General features: G+C 47.2%; 4 protein-coding genes across 4 annotated transcripts in view; 3 read left to right on the forward strand and 1 right to left on the reverse strand.

Moving 5' to 3' along the window:
• The window catches only part of LOC309564057 (uncharacterized protein), a gene marked incomplete at its 5' end in the record, with an annotated part of 455,352 nt that extends 437,161 nt beyond the window's left edge, over positions 1-18,191 (forward strand). Inside the window, one exon of the mRNA XM_082268683.1 lies at positions 18,090-18,191. The remainder of the gene's footprint in view (positions 1-18,089) is intronic.
• LOC309564465 (uncharacterized protein) overlaps positions 1-18,205 on the reverse strand; it is a gene marked incomplete at both ends in the record, with an annotated part of 1,172,539 nt that overhangs the window by 26,339 nt on the left and 1,127,995 nt on the right.
• Positions 1,465-18,205, forward strand: part of LOC309564074 (uncharacterized protein) — a gene marked incomplete at both ends in the record, with an annotated part of 288,253 nt that continues 271,512 nt past the window's right edge. Inside the window, 3 exons of the mRNA XM_082268699.1 lie at positions 1,465-1,560; positions 8,710-8,978; positions 9,042-9,096. Of these exons, the coding sequence (XP_082124825.1) occupies positions 1,465-1,560; positions 8,710-8,978; positions 9,042-9,096 (420 nt within the window). The remainder of the gene's footprint in view (positions 1,561-8,709; positions 8,979-9,041; positions 9,097-18,205) is intronic.
• On the forward strand, positions 6,209-18,169 carry LOC309564075 (uncharacterized protein). The gene is made up of 5 exons (XM_082268700.1): positions 6,209-6,445; positions 6,573-6,707; positions 6,839-6,910; positions 8,479-9,207; positions 17,334-18,169. Exons 1-5 carry the CDS (start codon positions 6,350-6,352, stop codon positions 18,045-18,047), a joined length of 1,746 nt encoding a protein of 581 aa, XP_082124826.1. The 5' UTR covers positions 6,209-6,349; the 3' UTR covers positions 18,048-18,169.

The following is an 18,205-nucleotide window of genomic DNA, read 5'->3' on the forward strand; positions in this document are numbered from 1 at the left end:
CTTTCTCACTCTTTTGGGGTGTACCCTCATTTAAAATTTTTGAAAAGAAGCAGTGTTGGCTACCTCGTCCTCCTCCTCAGGGCCAGATTAATGTAGGGGCTATTGGAGCTGCAGCTCCAGGCCCCTACCTTTTATATAGGCCCCGGGTTGGCCATATTCACTGTTACCGCTCTTCTGTCACTTGTAAACACAGAAGTCTGGCTTCTATGCTCGCTTCCCCAGGCAGCTCCCTCAGAACCTCCCCACACAGCGTGAAGGCCGGACAAGGAGGGACAGTTGGCGATGCATGGATGTGTTTATGGGCTTCAGAGACAGCATCCCATGTTGAATTAGGCATGCATGGCTGCACCCTTCCTCCTCTGGGTGCATGGCAAGGCACGGCCCTTAAGGCCCTTCAAAATCCTCAGCACCAAGCCCATGATGCTGTTAATCCGGCCCTGGTCCTCCTCCACCGCCGCTTCCACCTACACCGCCCATAGGTGTGCGCAGCCTATTGCATTAAGGTGTGCACCCCAAAGTTGAAATACACATGCATGTGTTTGCCAGCAGGGAGAGTAATGTATCGGGGCCATGTACCTGTAGGCAAGGAGAAATAGAGCAGAGCAGGTCCCAGGGAGATCTTTCCCATCTCCTCACTGGCAATGCTATGTGCCCTAGGTGATTAGGGTGTGCCCAGGCACACCCAGCACACCCTGTGCGCACGCCTATGTCACCGCCACATCCACCACCACCTCAACCTCCCTCCTACTCCATATGGGCCTCGTCCTTCAGAGATGAAGAAGAACATTGTTTTATTTTTCTGTTTTTTTTTGTTGTTTTAAGTTATTTCCCTATCCACATTTGTTTGCAGAGCACTTGCCATGCTCTTAATTACGTTTTGCTGCCATTTGCAGCACTCTAGCCCTTTCCTTTGGTGTTTTAGAGCCATTTTAGTGCCTTAAAGTTCGGGTCCCCATTGACTTCAATGGGGTTCGGTGTCCGGGAAAAGTTCGGTAAAAGTCCGGGACACGGACCCGGACTTTTTTTTAAAGTTCGGCCGAACCCGTCGAACACGGACATCTAGGTGTCCGCTCAACCCTAGCAGGGACCCATCATTACCCGGGTATGTAGGAGGGACTCACCATAACTGGGGTGTGTTGGGGACCCATCATTACTAGGGTGTGCAGGGGACCCACCATTATCGGGTAGTGCAGGGGAACCACCATTACCAGGGGTGTGAGAGAGAACCACCAGTACCGGAGTGTGTAGGGGAATGCACCATTACCAGAGTTTGTTGGGAAACCACCATTACCGGGTTGTGCGGTAGGACCCACCATGGGGGTCCCATTATTAACCGGGGTGTGGGGAGGGCCCACCATTACTTGGGTGTTCGGGGGGGGGGGACCCACTATTACCAGGGGTCTGTGGAAGTGATCACTTTTTCTGATATAAATTCTAATGAATAATATGGAATGTTAATGAAAGATGGTGCCTGGACTTCAGACAAAGCAGATACTACAGGTGTCACCTGAACCTTTCCTCATCTTGGGATTGGAGGAACGGGAAGAGTTTGTTGTAAAAGTGAAGTTGTGTATAAGTCAATGAAACCCCCGACACCCCCAGCTGAAAACAATGAAGGAGTTTACTATTCCAATTCTCCAACCAGTTTTCAGGCTGGGAAGTTCTGGGAGCCAATATTTCCCCAGTAGAGATGGGCTTGGGCATGTTCGGGATCCCTCCTGCCCGATCCAACCAGGAAGTCGGCACTGCACACGGCTAATCACAGGTAGTGAGACATTTCCCGATCTGTGCAGGTGCGGACTGGGAAATGTCTCACTGCCTGTGATTAGCCGTGTGCGATGTCATCCTCCTGGTGGGATCAGGCAGGTGGGATCCCGAACACGCCCGAGCCCATTCCTATTCCCCAGCTGACCAGGAACAATGAAGGAGTTTACCATTCAAATCCTCAACAACTCGTTTTCCCATTGACTATTTTCCCAGCTGGCAGAGACAAGACTTCTTATAGAGAGTCAGCTTCTTGCATCCGGTATGGATTTTGGCAGGGACCTCATACTTTTATTCTTGTTTTATGCTCCCTCTTAACATCTATAACAGACCTGAAGGGTCAAGTATGACATTTTTTGGGGCCCCATGCAGTTTTTTTCTGACATTTTGTCTACATTCACCTGACAGCCAGGAACCTCCAGTGGAAAACTGAATTGGCCGGTGAGGATACGTCACCAGGTGTTCGGGCACATGCGTCCATTGGATCCCTATCAACCAGCTTGAGGCTTAAGTGGGACGCGCCAAAATTTAGAAGTTGTAGTAATACTGCAGCTGGAGGTTCAATTAGGCTAAGTACCCAATTGTTAAAGAGGAGTTCCACCCTAAAATTATACTTACCTCCATTTTCTTGCTTCGGGTCACCTGAAAAACAAATGGATAATCGCAATTTTTTTTTTTACTTACCTTGTTTAGAAGAAAATATACTTACCTTACTTCCTCTTCCTCCCCTCGGCGGCCACGGCGATTCGTCACTTGTGGCTTGCAATGATTCCTGGGAGCTGAACGTCATCGCTCCCAGGAATCAATGCGCCTGCACCGGCCCCCGACGTCAGTTCCGGTGCAGGCGCCGTCATACCTTGCTAAACAGCTTTTGGGCATGCCCAGAAGATGTGCAGGGATGACGCTGCGGCCCCGGAAGTGACGGCAGGGCCGGTGCAGTGCATCGTTGGACCGAAGAAGACGGAAGAGGACACAGAAGAGGATCACGCTGGCTTCAAGCTGCCCACACCTGAGATGGCAGCGCTGGTCAATACTTTTTCAAGGTAAGTATTTCTTCTAAAAGGTAAGTGCAACCCGGGAAAGATCAATGGCTAGCCATTGTGGTATGCACTAGCCCTGACTGTCCCGGGGGTATTTTATATTAAAAAAAACTTTCCCAGGGTGGAACTCCGCTTTAAATTGTGTCCAGACACCCCCCCCCCCCAAACAGGACAAATTCTATCCAAACATGGGCTCCTTCAAAGCAAGGAGTGCCTTTCAAGATTTCAAGTGGTCTGTTTAGTGATCCCTTACATTGGTGACCAATAGGAGAAGGATACTCTTATATCAATAGTCTGTGGGAGAAAGACGTTCTTACATCAATTATGAAATAGTGGTTACAAAGAGACAGAAATTGTTCATTGCTCAAGAAGCCCCTAGAGACCTTTGGGGTAACCCTGGCTGAGAAAGGCTGGACTAGGCAGTAATATATTTCTCTCCCCCTTGGTGGGAGTGGAGATGACCCATCTATAAGGATATACGGTACATACACACACAGCACAAGGCCGTGATCACACTACGAGACGTTTCTCGGGCTGAGAAAGGCTGAACTAGGCAGTAATATATTTCTCTCCCCCTTGGTGGGAGTGGAGATGACCCATCTATAAGGATATACAGTACATACACACACAGCACAAGGCCGTGATCACACTACAAGACGTTTCTCAGGGCTGCAGTTAATCTGAGCTCCACAAGGTGGTGATCTCACTTCTACCCAGACAGGAAGTCTCTATGGAAGACAGGAAGTGATGTCAGGTAAAATAGGAAATTCCGGATGCGGACATCAGACTGGAATTAGTAGATAGAAGACAATGTTGGAAGTGGCAGCAGAGGAGGTAATAAGATCTTATTTTCTATTTACACCCAGTAACCCCCCCCCCCCCCCGTCATGTCCGTCCTCTTCCTCCATAGTCACTGTGATGTCTTTTATCTCCAGCAGGTGATGATACACACATATATAGTGTGGAAACCTAGAATAACCCCTTCAGGGTCAGAACATTCCCCCACTTACGGGGCTGGAACATTCTCTTCGTGTTGGAGATAAATTCTAGTAATATGGTCCTCTAAACAAACAGCACTGACTGGGGTACTGAGGCTAGAGGGTTTTGGGCCCCTGAGGGAGTAGTGGAGTTAGATAGCTCTAGGCTCTTAATTAGGTTGTTGGGCAGCAGGGCTCTGAGGGAAGAGGAGGCTGTAGGGCTTAGGGGGACTCTTAAGATAGAGAGGGGGCTCTTGGTCTATGATGGTCCTCCCTCCCACACTTACTTTTCAGACCACTCTGTACAATGTCCTGGATACAACAGTATACTTGGCAACCAAGACACAAGTCCATCTAATTCAAATAGTAAGGCTGGGTCCACATATCTGCAAATTGGATGGGGGTTTCCCCGCTTCCAATTCGCATGATAGGCGAGTGTGACTGACTCTCGATGCAGCCGGTTCGCACAGGTTGGGGGCGGATTGCAAAACGGGTCCTGTGCATTTTTTGGGTCCGGTTGAGGTGCCAATTCAGGGAAAAATTCAGAACTGAATTGCGGTGTACAGAAACGCACCGGACCCCATGCTGTGACCCGTGGACACAGTTATGTGAACCTAGCCTAAAGGGGAAATAAAAATTACAATCCTATACACACAATTGTATACCCACAGTTGATCCAGAGGAATCACGCTCTCCGGCACACCAGGACTGAAGGTTGGATACTTATTGCAACAATGCATTATAATTCAAATGGAGAATGCCGATGAACGCTTCAAGTATGTGAAACATTTGTAAAATTCCATATACACTCGGTGATAAACATGCAGATGTGTGGCTGACCCCTTATTCCTATACTATGGGAGGTGCTATCTATGACAATGGTCTTCAGTCTTTGACAAACCCTCTCCTACTGGCCAGTGCGCTGGGACCCCAATTCGGCATTAAAGTGCTCAAAATAAAGTCCTTCTGAACCCGGTTGTAGGTGTCTGAATGATGTGCCCAGTAAGCAATAGTGTTCCTTTATGTAGAAAGTGGTAGGTTATGACCAGCAGCCAAGGGTGGTGACCTGTGTGCTTTTGCCCCCAATCTGGGCTCAGTAATGTCGACTGAAGTGAGGTCCTCTCCCCGATCAGACGGTGACACCAGTAGTGTTCCCACAAATCAGGAAATGTCCTCTACTCACCCTCTCTGCATCTCCAACACTGGGGCAAAATGACCCCAAAGCGGCCTTCCACACCATGTACTCCACCAAGTCCCATCTATGACTGCCCAGGAAGAGTCCTTCCTTTTCCAGAGCTTTGATAATGCTAAGATCCGTAGTTCCAGAGCTAACATAGTCAGGTCAGGGCTTTTTTTCTCAGAGAATAGGTGCAGGAACTCCCACTTTTGGGGTTACCCCTTGTCTCCGCCCCCTACCTACCTCCGAGCACCGTTCCTAGGTTCCACCCTCTACCCACCTCCCAGTACTGCCCCTTTTAAAATATACAGAATCAAGTATCATTTGTGGTACTAAGTAATTTGTATGGGATTTGTTAATGATAACAAGAAAATAAGAAAAATAACAACAAAGGACCCCCCAGAAACAGTAGATCACACCAGCAACAACGGACCAGCCACAACAAAATACCCCCAGACAACAATAGACCCTCAGCAGCAACAACAGATCTCCCCACAGACAACATCAATAGACCCTCCAGCAGCCATTTACAATAGACGGTTCCCTCAACAGTAGATCCCTCTCACCAACAACTGACCCCCCTCAAGCAACATAAGACCAACCCCAGCAACTATAGACCCCCTCTGTAAAAATAGATCCCTTCCAGAGACAATAGGTCCCCCAGGAGCAACAGTAGACCTCCCCGGCAACAATAAACCCCCCGCAAAAATATATCACCTCCAGCAACAATAGATCACCCACCAGCCAGAATCAAGACACCCGTAGCAAAGCCCAGCACCCCTTGCCATTACATACATTCAGTGCTGGAGGTGCCGGAACTGCATTCCCCCGCGTTCCTGCTGAAAAAAAGCCCTGCTTATAGTACAGACACTTCCTGGGGACTACATTCCCAACAAGTCATATTTCCTTACCAGCAGGATCCATCCTTCCCACAATCCAAAGCAGCTCAATTTCCTCTTCCTCTCCCAGGTGATGGATGGGACTTTCCTCCAGCTCTCTACAGTCCTGAAATTGCCAGTGCTCTCTCTCTCCCTTCTCTGTCCTCACTGGTAGCTGTAGTCCAGATTGTCCCTCGACTCGTATTTATCATTCCTTGTCTGCAGATCTAAAACTAAGCAAAACCAGTTCAGAAACCAAACAAACCTAACAGAGTAAAGGGAATTTCTGATCTGACCAGCCAAGGGGGGTCCCAGGACCTTCGCCAATGTAGCAAACACTAAACAGTCCAGACTACATATATTCCCATGGAGGCAGTAGTCCTAAATGTACAGCAACACTCCTATTACCCCCCACACATCCACATCCTATTATTGTGTGACCAATACCATCCAAATAATTCTTATTTTCATTTCCCAAAGTTATCCGTCTACAAGGAGACCTGTATAGATCAAATGATGTCACCAATGAGGATGAAGGAGGACCGGAGTCACATGACTGAGAAGATACTAAACTTCACCCTGGAGATCATCTACCTGCTGACCGGAGAGGTGAGGAGGATTCTGGGAGGTCACATGACATCACTCTTATCTCTATTAATAAAACACAGACCTGACCGGAGAGGTGAGGAGGATTCTGGGATTCTAACATGATATTCCTATTGGTTCTCCAATACAGAGATTTCCTCTTCTGAAGTCAGGTGATCATATGACCATCACAGTGCGTCCATGTGACTCCCTAAAACCTGAGAGACACAACATGCAGAAGATTCTAGAAGTCACCAAGAAGATGATGGAGCTGCTGACAGGAGAGGTGAGCGGTGCTGGGAATTCTGGGACATTATCCAGTAACAGACAAGGGATGTGTCTGGATGGTGACTGTATCATTGTGTGTGTCAGGTTCCTATAAGGTGTCAGGATGTCACTGTCTATTTCTCCATGGAGGAGTGGGAGTATTTAGAAGGACACAAGGATCTCTACAAGGACGTCATGATGGAGAATCAGCCGCCCCTCCCATCACCGGGTAAGAGGAGACTTTATTGTAAAGGAGAGAGCAGTACGGAGGATCCACCTAGATCCCCCATCATCTGATAAACACATAGAAACAATGTATTCAGTCAGTGTGTGTGTTTCCTACAGATGGATCCAGTAATGGGAACCCACCAGAGAGATGTCCCCGTCCTCTGTATTCCCGGGATTCCACACAGGAAGGTCACACCATCCCCCACCATCATCAGGTAGATGAGGAACAATTACTGACAGTTTTGATTTATACACAATTATGTTTGTTACAATGAATATCTTATTATATTTCAGAGTGGAAACCCCAGAGAAGAAACTAATGTTGTTAAAAAAGAGTATAAAGAGGAGGATGAGGAGTATGGAGTGATGGAGGAGTTTTCAGAAGGACACAAGGATGTGATGGAGCCACCTAATACCAGGAACCCACCAGAGAGATGTCCCCGTCCTCTGTATTCCCGGGATTCCACACAGGAAGGTCACACCATCCCTCAACATCTTAAGGTTGGTGTGATGGAAAATCTAGAACACAAAAGTGACTTTTGGAGATGATGTATTACCTTGGTATCAGATGATATAGTCTATTATATTCTTGGTTTAGGGTGAAGATCTGATAGATATAAAAGTTGAGGTTAAAGCAGAAGAAGAAGAAGAGACGTATGTGAGGGATGATCAGCAGTCTATGGAGGAGGATGGAATAACGGGGACATTTATAGAGGAGGACACTCCTACAGAGATCAGCACAGGTGGGTCATTAACACTAAATACATTCCTCCACCCATACTGCTCACTGATTGGTCCAGAGTAGGGCAGGGACTGGGTGATATCAGCCTGTAATGCCCTGGTCACTTTCCTGAGCTGTGTTCCCCGTCCTGTATTCCTGTATTTCTCTCGGATAATCTTCCTTCTCTGTGCTGCAGACACAATTTATGTCTCTAGACTAAAGGGACTCAGCCCCGCTGTTATTCATGACTAAATCATGGACTAAATAAGGAAGTGCGGGACTTCTTGTGTTGGGAAGTTGGCAATGAGTGATAGAGGGGGAGGGGACACTCGTCCTATAAACCCCTCATCACTGTCACTCCTATAAAAGACAGTTCTCGTTGTTTCCTCACTCTCTGACTAAGGTCCATGAATAAAGAAATGAACTGGTAGGAGATCGGAGGACCCATTTACTAGTTACCTTGAGGGGGGAATTGTAAGATCCTCAGAGACAAAGCTGACTGATGTGGGCGGAGTCCTGGTTTAGGGGAACCAATCTGCTGATGTCTAGTAATAATCTTTGTATTTCTATTTTAGTAGATGGACGGGAGATGAGGAAAACCTCAGAGGATTGTCTCACTTTGTCTCCAGACTGTAAAGTAGAAGATGAGGACATCACACAGTATAGTCCAGGAGAAAACCCGGCTACTTCAAATGTCCATCCGGCACCACACAGTGTAGATGGACCATCGTATTCCTCTTATCCTGAGGAACCTCAGACTATGAGGGACGGTGCGGGACCATCGTATTCCTCTTATCCTGAGGAACCTCAGACTGTGAGGAACAGTGCCGGACCATCGTATTCCTCTTATCCTGAGGAATCTCAAACTGTGAGGGACGGTGCCGAACCATCGTATTCCTCTTATCCTGAGGAACCTCAGACTGTGAGGGACAGTGGCGGACCATCGTATTCCTCTTATCCTGAGGAACCTCAGACTGTGAGGGACGGTCCTGGACAATCGTATTTCTATTTTCCTGAGGAACCTCAGAATGTGAGAGACGGTGCCGGACCATCGTATTCCTCTTATCCTAAGAAACCTCAAACTGTGAGGGACGGTCCTAGACAATCGTATTCCTCTTATCCTGAGGAACCTCAGACTGTGAGGGACGATGTCATCCCTCCAGCACATAAGAGGTTTCCCTGTACTGAGTGCGGGAAGTGTTTCCATTATAAATCCAGTCTTAATGTGCATAGAAGATTTCACACAGGAGAGAAACAATATTACTGTACTGAGTGCGGGAAATGTTTTGTACTAAAATCACAGCTGGTCATACATCAGAGGTGTCACACAGGGGAAAAGCCGTATTCCTGTTCTGAGTGCGGGAAATGTTTTTCAGATAGGTCCACTCTTTACAAACATCAAAGATTGCACACTGGTGAAAAGCCGTACTCCTGCCCTGAGTGCGGGAAATGTTTTTCTGTGAAGTCTAGTCTTTCCACACATCAGAGATTACACACGGGGGAGAAGCCGTATTCCTGTCTTGAGTGCGGGAAATGTTTTTCACAGAAGTCTATTCTTTACAGACACCAGAGATTGCACATGAGAGAGAAGCCACTTTCCTGTCCTGAGTGAGGGTATTATTACTCACTGAAGTCCTGTCTTCCTGTGCATCAGGGGTCCCACACAACCCCCGAGGTGTATTAGTGCCTTGAGTGCGGGAAATGTCTTCTATGTGAATGTTGCTGGACATCACAGCTCTCATGTGGGGAAGAAGTGCACTCTGATACAGGTGTAGCACCCTCCCAGATAGGTTGCTAGGTTTGGTTAGTCAAATGTTGCTCTGTGGTTCTCCTGTAATCAGCAGAGCAGCATGTTATTGCTTTGGGCTTCTCTGGGCTCTGCAGGCTGCGAGTTTGATTGCTTTCCTCTGTCTTTTGGAGGCTTCCAGAATGTGCGAGAGTCACACAAGCAGCCTGAATATTCATGCAGCTGCAGCCAATCCCTGGAGGAGGGTGCCCAAATGGTGGCTAGGAGAGTGTATAAATAGTCAGGAAGAACTGTGTTCTTCCCCAGGCAGAGAAGTTCCCAGCCAGAAGGGCTGCTGCCCTTACTGGCAGCCCAGATGAAGATTCTGCCTGTCTCATTGAGGTCTCAGCTATGCAAAGCTGGGGGCAGGGGGGGGGGGGTATTCTATTGTTTTTTTTGTTGAGAGCTGGAGGAGGGGTTTCACTGAGGATCCGATCTGGAGGCTCCACTGAGAAAACTGTCTGCCTGTGTCGGGGGAAAGGGAGTATTAATACAGCCCCGGCCTGTCCCAGAGAGACATGCGGGGAGACTGTAATTATTCTTAGAGCACACAGAGCTCTGGTTCGTGTCCTAGAGTGGATCAGTCCAACCTGAGGGGGGCAAGCTGCCCTCTCACGAATAGGCTACCATGTGGATGCCTCAGGTGGGTGACCTAAAGGAAGAATGCAGAGACCCGGGTGCTTAGAAGAAGCCAACTGAGTGGGGCTGCCACAAATCTGTTGGGTATCACTGGAGGGCATCGCTTGGGAGATTGGAAGAAGGCTCCATCTGTCCTTGTACCTTGTGAGTACAGACATTGCTGGATCTTGGGGACCTTTTTCTCTTTCCCTCTGGTACCTAGTTATAGTCAGCCATGGGTTTATTAAAGGGGACACTGGCTGGTGTTCTGAAGAGCTCTGTCCAGCTACTTTACTACTTGAAGGGACTTTGCCCTGCTGGCTCTACTACTACTACCTAAACTAAAAGGAAAATGAAGTTCTCAGTTGTACATCGTTCTAATTCTTGGATTGAAGGAGGAGATTACGGCCAAGGATCTCCCTGATGAGCTTGAGGCTCTCATTTTCTTCCTGATTTTGATTGACACCAGGCTCAGAGACCTTCGTTTAAGGAGTGTCTGCAGAGACCTCCTACCAGATTGGCTCCTACGTTTTCTTTCCCACCCATTTCTTCTTCACCTCCTCGGCACCTTCCCTTGGGCCTACTGCATCCCATTCCCAATAGGGAGCGTTCCTGGTCTCACCTGGCCATAGATTTTATAGTGGAACTTCCTACGTCTCAAGGTTACGCAGTTATCCTCATGGTTGTCGACCGGTTCTCTAAAATGTGCCACTGTGTTCCATTTAAGCAGCTGCCTACCGCTCAGGAGCTTGCCTCTGTGTTTGCCAGGGAGGTCTTCCATTTACATAGGTTGCCTAAGGAGATTGTCCCGGACCGTGGGAGTCAGTTTGTCTCTAGATTCTGGCGCGCCTTTTGCTCCCAGTTGGGTATTTGACTCTCCTTCTCCTCGGCCCACCATCCGCAGTCCAATGGTGCCACTGAGCACTCCAACCAAGCTCTGGAGCAATTTCTCAATTGCTATATCTCTTACGATCAGGACAATTGGATTGATCTGCTACCCTGGGCGGAGTTTGGCAGAAACTCTGCCATCAACTCGTCTTCCAGAATGTCTCTATTCATGGCCAATTATGGGTTCCAGCCTGCTGTGTTGCCCGAGTCGTTCTCACCACAGGACATCCTGGCTGTGGAGGGTCATCTTCATGCCCTCTGTTCCTCTTGAGTGCAGGTTCAAGAGTCTGTATGGGGCTCTGCACAGCGTCAGAAGCTCCAGGCAGACCGGAGACTTTTATCTGCTCCTTCGTACCAGGTCGGGGAAAGGGTGTGGTTGTCGGCCCGTAATCTCAACCTCTAGGTGCCCACTCCAAAACTGGCACCCCGTTTTGTTAGGCCTTTTCGCATCCTCTGTAATGTAAACCCGGCGGCCTATGCCCTTGGCCTTCCCTCTGGCATGCGTATCTCCAACATCTTTCATATGTCACTTTTGAAGCTAATGGTTTGCATTCGCTATACTTCTTCACTTCCTCACCCTCGTCCCATTCCTGTGGGTAATCATGAGGAGTATGAGGTTAGCAGCATCCTGGATTCTCGTCTGTTCAGAGGTCAGGTTTAATACCTGGTGCGCTGGAAGAGTTATGGTCCTGAAGAGCGCTCCTGGGTTACCTCTGCTGATGTTCATGCTCCCTCCCTTCTCCGCACTTTCCATGCTTGCTTTCCTCAGAAACAGTTTTTTGCTCTGTGGAAGAGGGGCAGTTGAGGGGAGGGAACTGTCAAGATCTTACCTTGCCCTCCTGTTCACAGCGATCTTGGACATGTGCAGACTGCAGCCTCTTATAGTCTCTGATTTCATCATCATTTGTCTGCTGCCTGGGCGTCGCACAGTGATGATGCTGCACACCTGACTATATCTATCACCTGATGGGTTGCAGTGCTTGCCCTTGTGTTTGTGCACCAAGGTGCATCACTGCTAGCAGTCTTGTGTTCCTCTGTGTATGACCTGGCTTGGTTGAAGACTTTGTAGATTTAAACAAAAAGAAGGGCGCACCAGCCTAGCGCATTATCCTCAGTAGGCTTTTTATTGATAAAATATAAAAAAATGGCTACTCACAAACATGCGATGTAAACCAGCATATCAACTCCATCGAACAGCGTCCATGATGTAAGAGTTCTATATCTCATGAAAATAGAAAGGCTAACGCGTTTCGAGGCGGTGCCTCCTCCTCAGAGCCTGAGGGCCATGACTGGACCCAAGGGAGTTGATATGGAGTTGATATGCTGGTTTACATCGCATGTTTGTGAGTAGCCATTTTTTAATATTTTATCAATAAAAAGCCTACTGAGGATAATGCGCTAGGCTGGTGCACCCTTCTTTTTGTTTGTGACTACAGTGTTTTGTCGACCACCCCGGTCATAGAGGGCAGCAAGGCTTAGCCATTCATGGATGCCAAGTGAGAGTCCCGGGATAGAGGCAATCTGAGAACCTGATTCTGAGCGCAGGAGCAAGGTGCCAAGCATCGCAATTTTCTTTCTTGGTTGAAGACTTTCCTGGCTCTCGACCCGGCATCGGCAGATTACCCACTTCTGGAGTCGACCCCGGCTTAGATGACTACCCACTTGTGGACTTGACCCCGGCTTGTTCCTGCTCCCACTTTCTCACTCTTGCTGTGCGTTTATTGTTGTTTGCTCCAATAAACTGCTTTACCTTACCTGCATCCCGTGTGGTCTGGTTTCCCGGCACCCTGACAGTTTATCTTCCAACAGGACAACAACCCTAAGCACACAGCCAAGATAACAAAGGAGTGGCTATGGGACAACTCTGTGAATGTCCTTGAGTGCCCCAGCCAGAGCCCAGACTTGAACCCGATTGAACATCTCTGGAGAGATCTGAAAATGGCTGTGCACCGACCCTCCCCCATCCAACCTGATGGAGCTTGAGAGGTCCTGCAAAGAAGAATGGGAGAAACTGCCCAAAAATAGGAGTGCCAAGCTTGTAGCATCATACTCAGAAATACTGGAGGCTGGAATTGGTGCCAAAGGAGCTTCACCAAAGTATTGAGCAAAGGGTGTGAATACTTATGTACATGGGATTTGTTTGCTTTTTTAATTTTTAATAAATTTGCAAAGATTTCAAACAAACTTCACATTGTCATTATGGGGGATTGTTTGTAGAAATTTGAGGAAAATAATGAATTTAATAAATTTTGGAATAAGGCTGTAAAATAACAAAATGGGGAAAAGGTGAAGCGCTGTGAATACTTTGCGAATGCGCTGTATTGTGCTTTTTTGCATTTAAATTCGAAAAAGTGTATCCCCCCCAAAAAAGTTGTTCACTGCTCAGGGAACCCCTAGAAACCTTTGGAGGAACCCTGGCTGAGAAAGGCTGGACTAGGCAGTAATATATTTCTCTCCCCCTTGGTGGGAGTGGAGATTACCCCATTTATAAGGATATACAGTACATACACACACAGCACAAGGCCATGTTCACACTACGAGACAGTTCTCGGGGCTGCAGTTCCTCTGAGCTCCACAGGGTGGTAATCTCACTTCTACCCAGACAGGAAGTGATGTCAGTTACAGACAGGAAGTGATGTCAGATATAAATAGGAAGTTCCGGGTGAGAGGTGAGTAAGGAGGAAGTAGTGAAGAGACGTTGCTGGAAGAGGCAGTAGAGGAGGTAATAAGATCTTATTTTCTATTTACACCCAGTAACCCCCCCGTCATGTCCGTCCTCTTCCTCCATAGTCACTGTGACATCTTTTAAGGCCCGTACACACGTACCGATTGTTGGCCGTAAATAGTCAGCCAACGTCCGATCGGCCGATTATCGGCTTCTTAGTATGATGCTTCCGACAACCGATTGCGACTTTTCGGCCGAACAAAATCTGGTGTGCAGGCTATAAAATTTTTGTTGGCCAACAAAGAATGGCCGATTGTTCGTCAGTCAGTACAGATTTCGGCCGACAAAAATGTGATGATCAAGATTGGGCATGCTCAGTGAAGAAAAAACACACGAAAAGTAGACCAGAACATGACATCACTTCTGCAGTTGGTTGTTGTTGGCCAACAAAATTCGTGTGCAGTCTTGAGCACTTTTCAACCAACAAAACAGCACCGGACAAAAGACGGCCGAACGGTCAGCCGACAATCGGTATGTGTGTACGGGGCTTTATCTCCAGCAGATGATGATACACACATATATAGTGTGGAAACTGTAAGCTCCATGAGCAGGTCCCTCCTATCCCTTCTATATTGAACTGTATTGTAATGGTACTGTCCCCCTCGACACTGTAAAGTGCTGCGTAAACTGTTGGCGCTATATAAAAACTGTATAATAATAATGAACCCCTTCAGGGTCAGAAAATGTCCCCACTTACGGGGCCGAAACATTCTCTTTATTTTGGAGACGTGTCACCTTTCCCACCAATCACCTTCTCACCTCATCCGTCTATACCAGTGATGGGGAACCTTGGAACCCCAGATGTTTTGGAACTACAGTTTCCGTGATGCTCATCTACACTGCAGAGCGCATGAGCATCATGGGAAAGATGGTTCAAGAACATCTGGGGTGCCAAGGTTCGCCATCACTGGTCTATAATAACCAAATATACCACTTTTATTAGTTGGGGGGGGGGGGGGGGGTTGGAATATGTCTTTTATAGTATTTCATATAGAAAGAAAAAGGGAAAAATATATTTAGTAGTAAATGTCCTGAAAAGGAATGTCTCCATAATGATCCCAGTCTCAGAACTTCAACCTACAATGTGATCAGTAAAGCCTCCAGGGCACACGGAGATCACAGGAATATGATGTGTCCTGGCAATGGCGCCAAGTGAGTTTCATTACCATGTCGATCAGCCACATAACCTGTGTAATTAATATATATTTGGTTTTAAAGAAAAGAGGTAGCAACCCTAGGTGGGACGCACCCAGGAGAAATTATTCGGTGTGTACAGAAACCTCACAGAGCGCCCCCCCACAGCTCCTCATCCCAATGTCCTTCCGACCAGAGTCACAGAATACTATGGCATCATACTGACCTCACAGCTCCTCCCCCCAATGTCCCTCCAACCAGAATCAGAGAATACTATGACATCACACTGACCTCACAGCTCCTCCTCCGAATGTCCTTCCAACCAGAGTCAGAGAATCCTATGGCATCACACTGACCTCACAGCTCCTCCCCCCAATGTCCCTCCAACCAGAATCAGAGAATACTATGACATCACACTGACCTCACAGCTCCTCCTCCGAATGTCCTTCCAACCAGAGTCAGAGAATCCTATGGCATCACACTGACCTCACAGCTCCTCCTTCCAATGTCCCTCTCACATGCAAAGACTGTTGCTCCTCCATTGTGTATAATGACACCGGAATTCCTTGTGACAAGCTTTTAACCTTCAGAGCGGGGGTCCTGTGTGGGCAAATTATATCCCAGTGGACTTTTGATAAAATTGAGACCTGTTGGGTGAGGTGAGGAGGATTCTGGGAATGTCATTTGAATTTACTGTTTATGTTCAAATCTAGAGTTTTCCCCCTGTGAAGTCTGGAGTTTATATGACCATCACATTGCCTCCACCTCCTTCCCTGATAGAATAGAGAAATCAAAAGAAGATTCGAGAAGTCACCAGAGAGATCATCGAGGAGAGGTGAGCGGTTCTGGGAAGGACATCATGATGGAGAATCAGCCGCCCCTCACATCACCGGGTAAGAGGAGACTTTATTGTAAAGGAGAGAGCAGTACGGAGGATCCACCTAGATCCCCCATCATCTGATAAACACATAGAAACAATGTATTCAGTCAGTGTGTGTGTTTCCTACAGATGGATCCAGTAATGGGAACCCACCAGAGAGATGTCCCCGTCCTCTGTATTCCCGGGATTCCACACAGGAAGGTCACACCATCCCCCACCATCATCAGGTAGATGAGGAACAATTATTGGTAGCTATGATTTATACACAATCGTGTTTATTACAATGAATGTTTTATTATATCTTTCAGAATAAAAATCCCAAGGATAATATTGTTGTAAAAGAAGAGTATAAAGAGGAAGATGAGGGGTACTGTTTAAAGGAGGAACTTTCAGATGGACACAAGGATATGATGGAGCCACCTAATACCAGAAACCCACCAGAGAGATGTCCCCGTCCTCTGTATTCCCGGGATTCCACACAGGAAGGTCACACCATCCCTCACTATTACAAGGTTGGTGGGATGGAGCATCTAGAACATGGACTTGCGGAGATGTGTGTTTTTCTTTTATATGATGCCAAAATATTAAACCTTATATAGTAGAGATGTTATTGTTGATTCTTCTCTTGATTTAGAGTGGAGATCCAATCGATATAGAATTTGAGGTTAAAGCAGAAGAAGAAGAGACGTATGTGAGGGATGATCAGCAGTCTATGGAGGAGGATGGAATAACGGGGACATTTATAGAGGAGGACACTCCTACAGAGATCAGCACAGGTCGGTCATTAACACTAAATACATTCCTCCACCCATACTGCTCACTGATTGGTCCAGAGTAGGTCGGGGACTGGGTGATATCAGCCTGTAATCCCCTGGTCACTTTCCTGAGCTGTGCCCCCCATCCTGTATTCCTGTATTTCTCTCGGATAATCTTCCTTCTCTGTGCTGCAGACACAATTTATGTCTCTAGACTGGATTTATGGAGATTCTGGGGTTCAGCTGGCAGTAAAATGTTGATTTTCGCCATAGACGTTGCTCGGCCTAGACACCTGGGGTATGTACCTTGAGTCTTCTGCCCCATGCCCGGGTTGGGACACTCATCCTATAATCCCCTCATCACTGTCACTCCTATAAAAGACAGTTCTCGTTGTTTCCTCACTCTCTGACTAAGGTCCATGAATAAAGAAATGAACTGGTAGGAGCCAATCTGCTGATGTCTAGTAATAATCTTTGTATTTCTATTTTAGTACATGGACGGGAGATGAGGAAAACCTCAGAGGATTGTCTCACTTTGTCTCCAGACTGTAAAGTAGAAGATGAGGACATCACACAGTATAGTCCAGGAGAAAACCCGGCTACCTCAAATGTCCATCTGGGACCACACAGTGTAGATGGACCATCGTATTCCTCTTATCCTGAGGAACCTCAGACTGTGAGGGACAGTGCCGGACCATCGTATTCCTCTTATCCTGAGGAACCTCAGAATGTGGAGGTCGGTGCCGTCCTTCCAACCGATAAGAGGTTTTCCTGTCCTGAGTGCGGGAAGTGTTTTTGTTTTCAAGTCGATCTTAATGAGCATATAAAATCTCACACAGTAGAGAAGTCATATTCCTGTAATGAGTGTGGGAAATCTTTTTTAGGGAAGTCCAATCTTTATAGACATCAGAGATTGCACACGGGTGAGAAACTGTATTCCTGTTCTGAATGCGGGAAATGTTTTGTAATACCATCAGACCTTGTCACACATCAGAGGTGTCATACGGGGGAGAAGCCGTTTTCCTGTTCTGAGTGCGGGAAATGTTTTTCACAGAAGTCCAACCTTAATAATCATCAGAGATTACACACGGGTGAGAAGCCGTGTTCCTGTCTTGAGTGTGGAAAATGCTTTGTACGAAAATCGCTACTTGTCACACATCAGAGCTCTCACACTGGAGAGAAGCCGTTTTCCTGCGTTGAGTGTGGGAAATGTTATTCCGATAGGTTCGAACTGCACAATCATCAGAGATTACACACAGGTGAGAAGCTATATTCCTGTCTTGAGTGTGGAAAATGTTTTGTACGAAAATCTCTACTTGTCACACATCAGAGATCTCACACGGGGGAGAAGCCGTATTCCTGTACTGAGTGCGGGAAATGTTTTTCAATAAAGTCCAATCTTTCCACACATAAGAGATGTCACACGGGGGAGAAGCCGTATTCCTGTCCTGAGTGCGGGAAATGTTTTTCACAGAAATCCGGTCTTTACAAACATCAGAAATCTCACACGGGGGAGAAGCCGTATTCCTGTCCTGAGTGCGGGAAATGTTTTTCAGAGAAGTCCGATCTTTACAAACATCAGAGATTGCACTCGAGGAAGATGCCACTTTCCTGTCCTGAGTGAGGGAATTGTTCCTCACTGAAGTCCTGTCTTCCTGTACATCAGGGGTCCCACACAACCCTTGAGGTGTATTAGTGCTTTGAGTGCAGGAAATGTCTTCTATATGAATGTTGCTGGACATCACAGTTCTCATGTGGGGAAGAAGCACAAAGAAGAAAATA

This window comes from Pelophylax lessonae (genome assembly GCF_965119305.1).
Source record: "Pelophylax lessonae genome assembly, chromosome: 9".
Classification (NCBI taxonomy): domain Eukaryota; kingdom Metazoa; phylum Chordata; class Amphibia; order Anura; family Ranidae; genus Pelophylax; species Pelophylax lessonae.

What these genes read in the sequence shown, in the direction of transcription:
- LOC309564075 (XM_082268700.1), top strand. Translation starts at nt 6,350, where the DNA reads ATGATGTCACCAATGAGGATGAAGGAGGACCGGAGTCACATGACTGAG. An exon ending in TGGAGCTGCTGACAGGAGAG is followed by an intron (nt 6,708 to 6,838) that starts GTGAGCGGTGCT and finishes TTCTCCATGGAG; the next exon opens with GAGTGGGAGTATTTAGAAGG. An exon ending in CTATTCTTTACAGACACCAG is followed by an intron (nt 9,208 to 17,333) that starts AGATTGCACATG and finishes TATAGACATCAG; the next exon opens with AGATTGCACACGGGTGAGAA.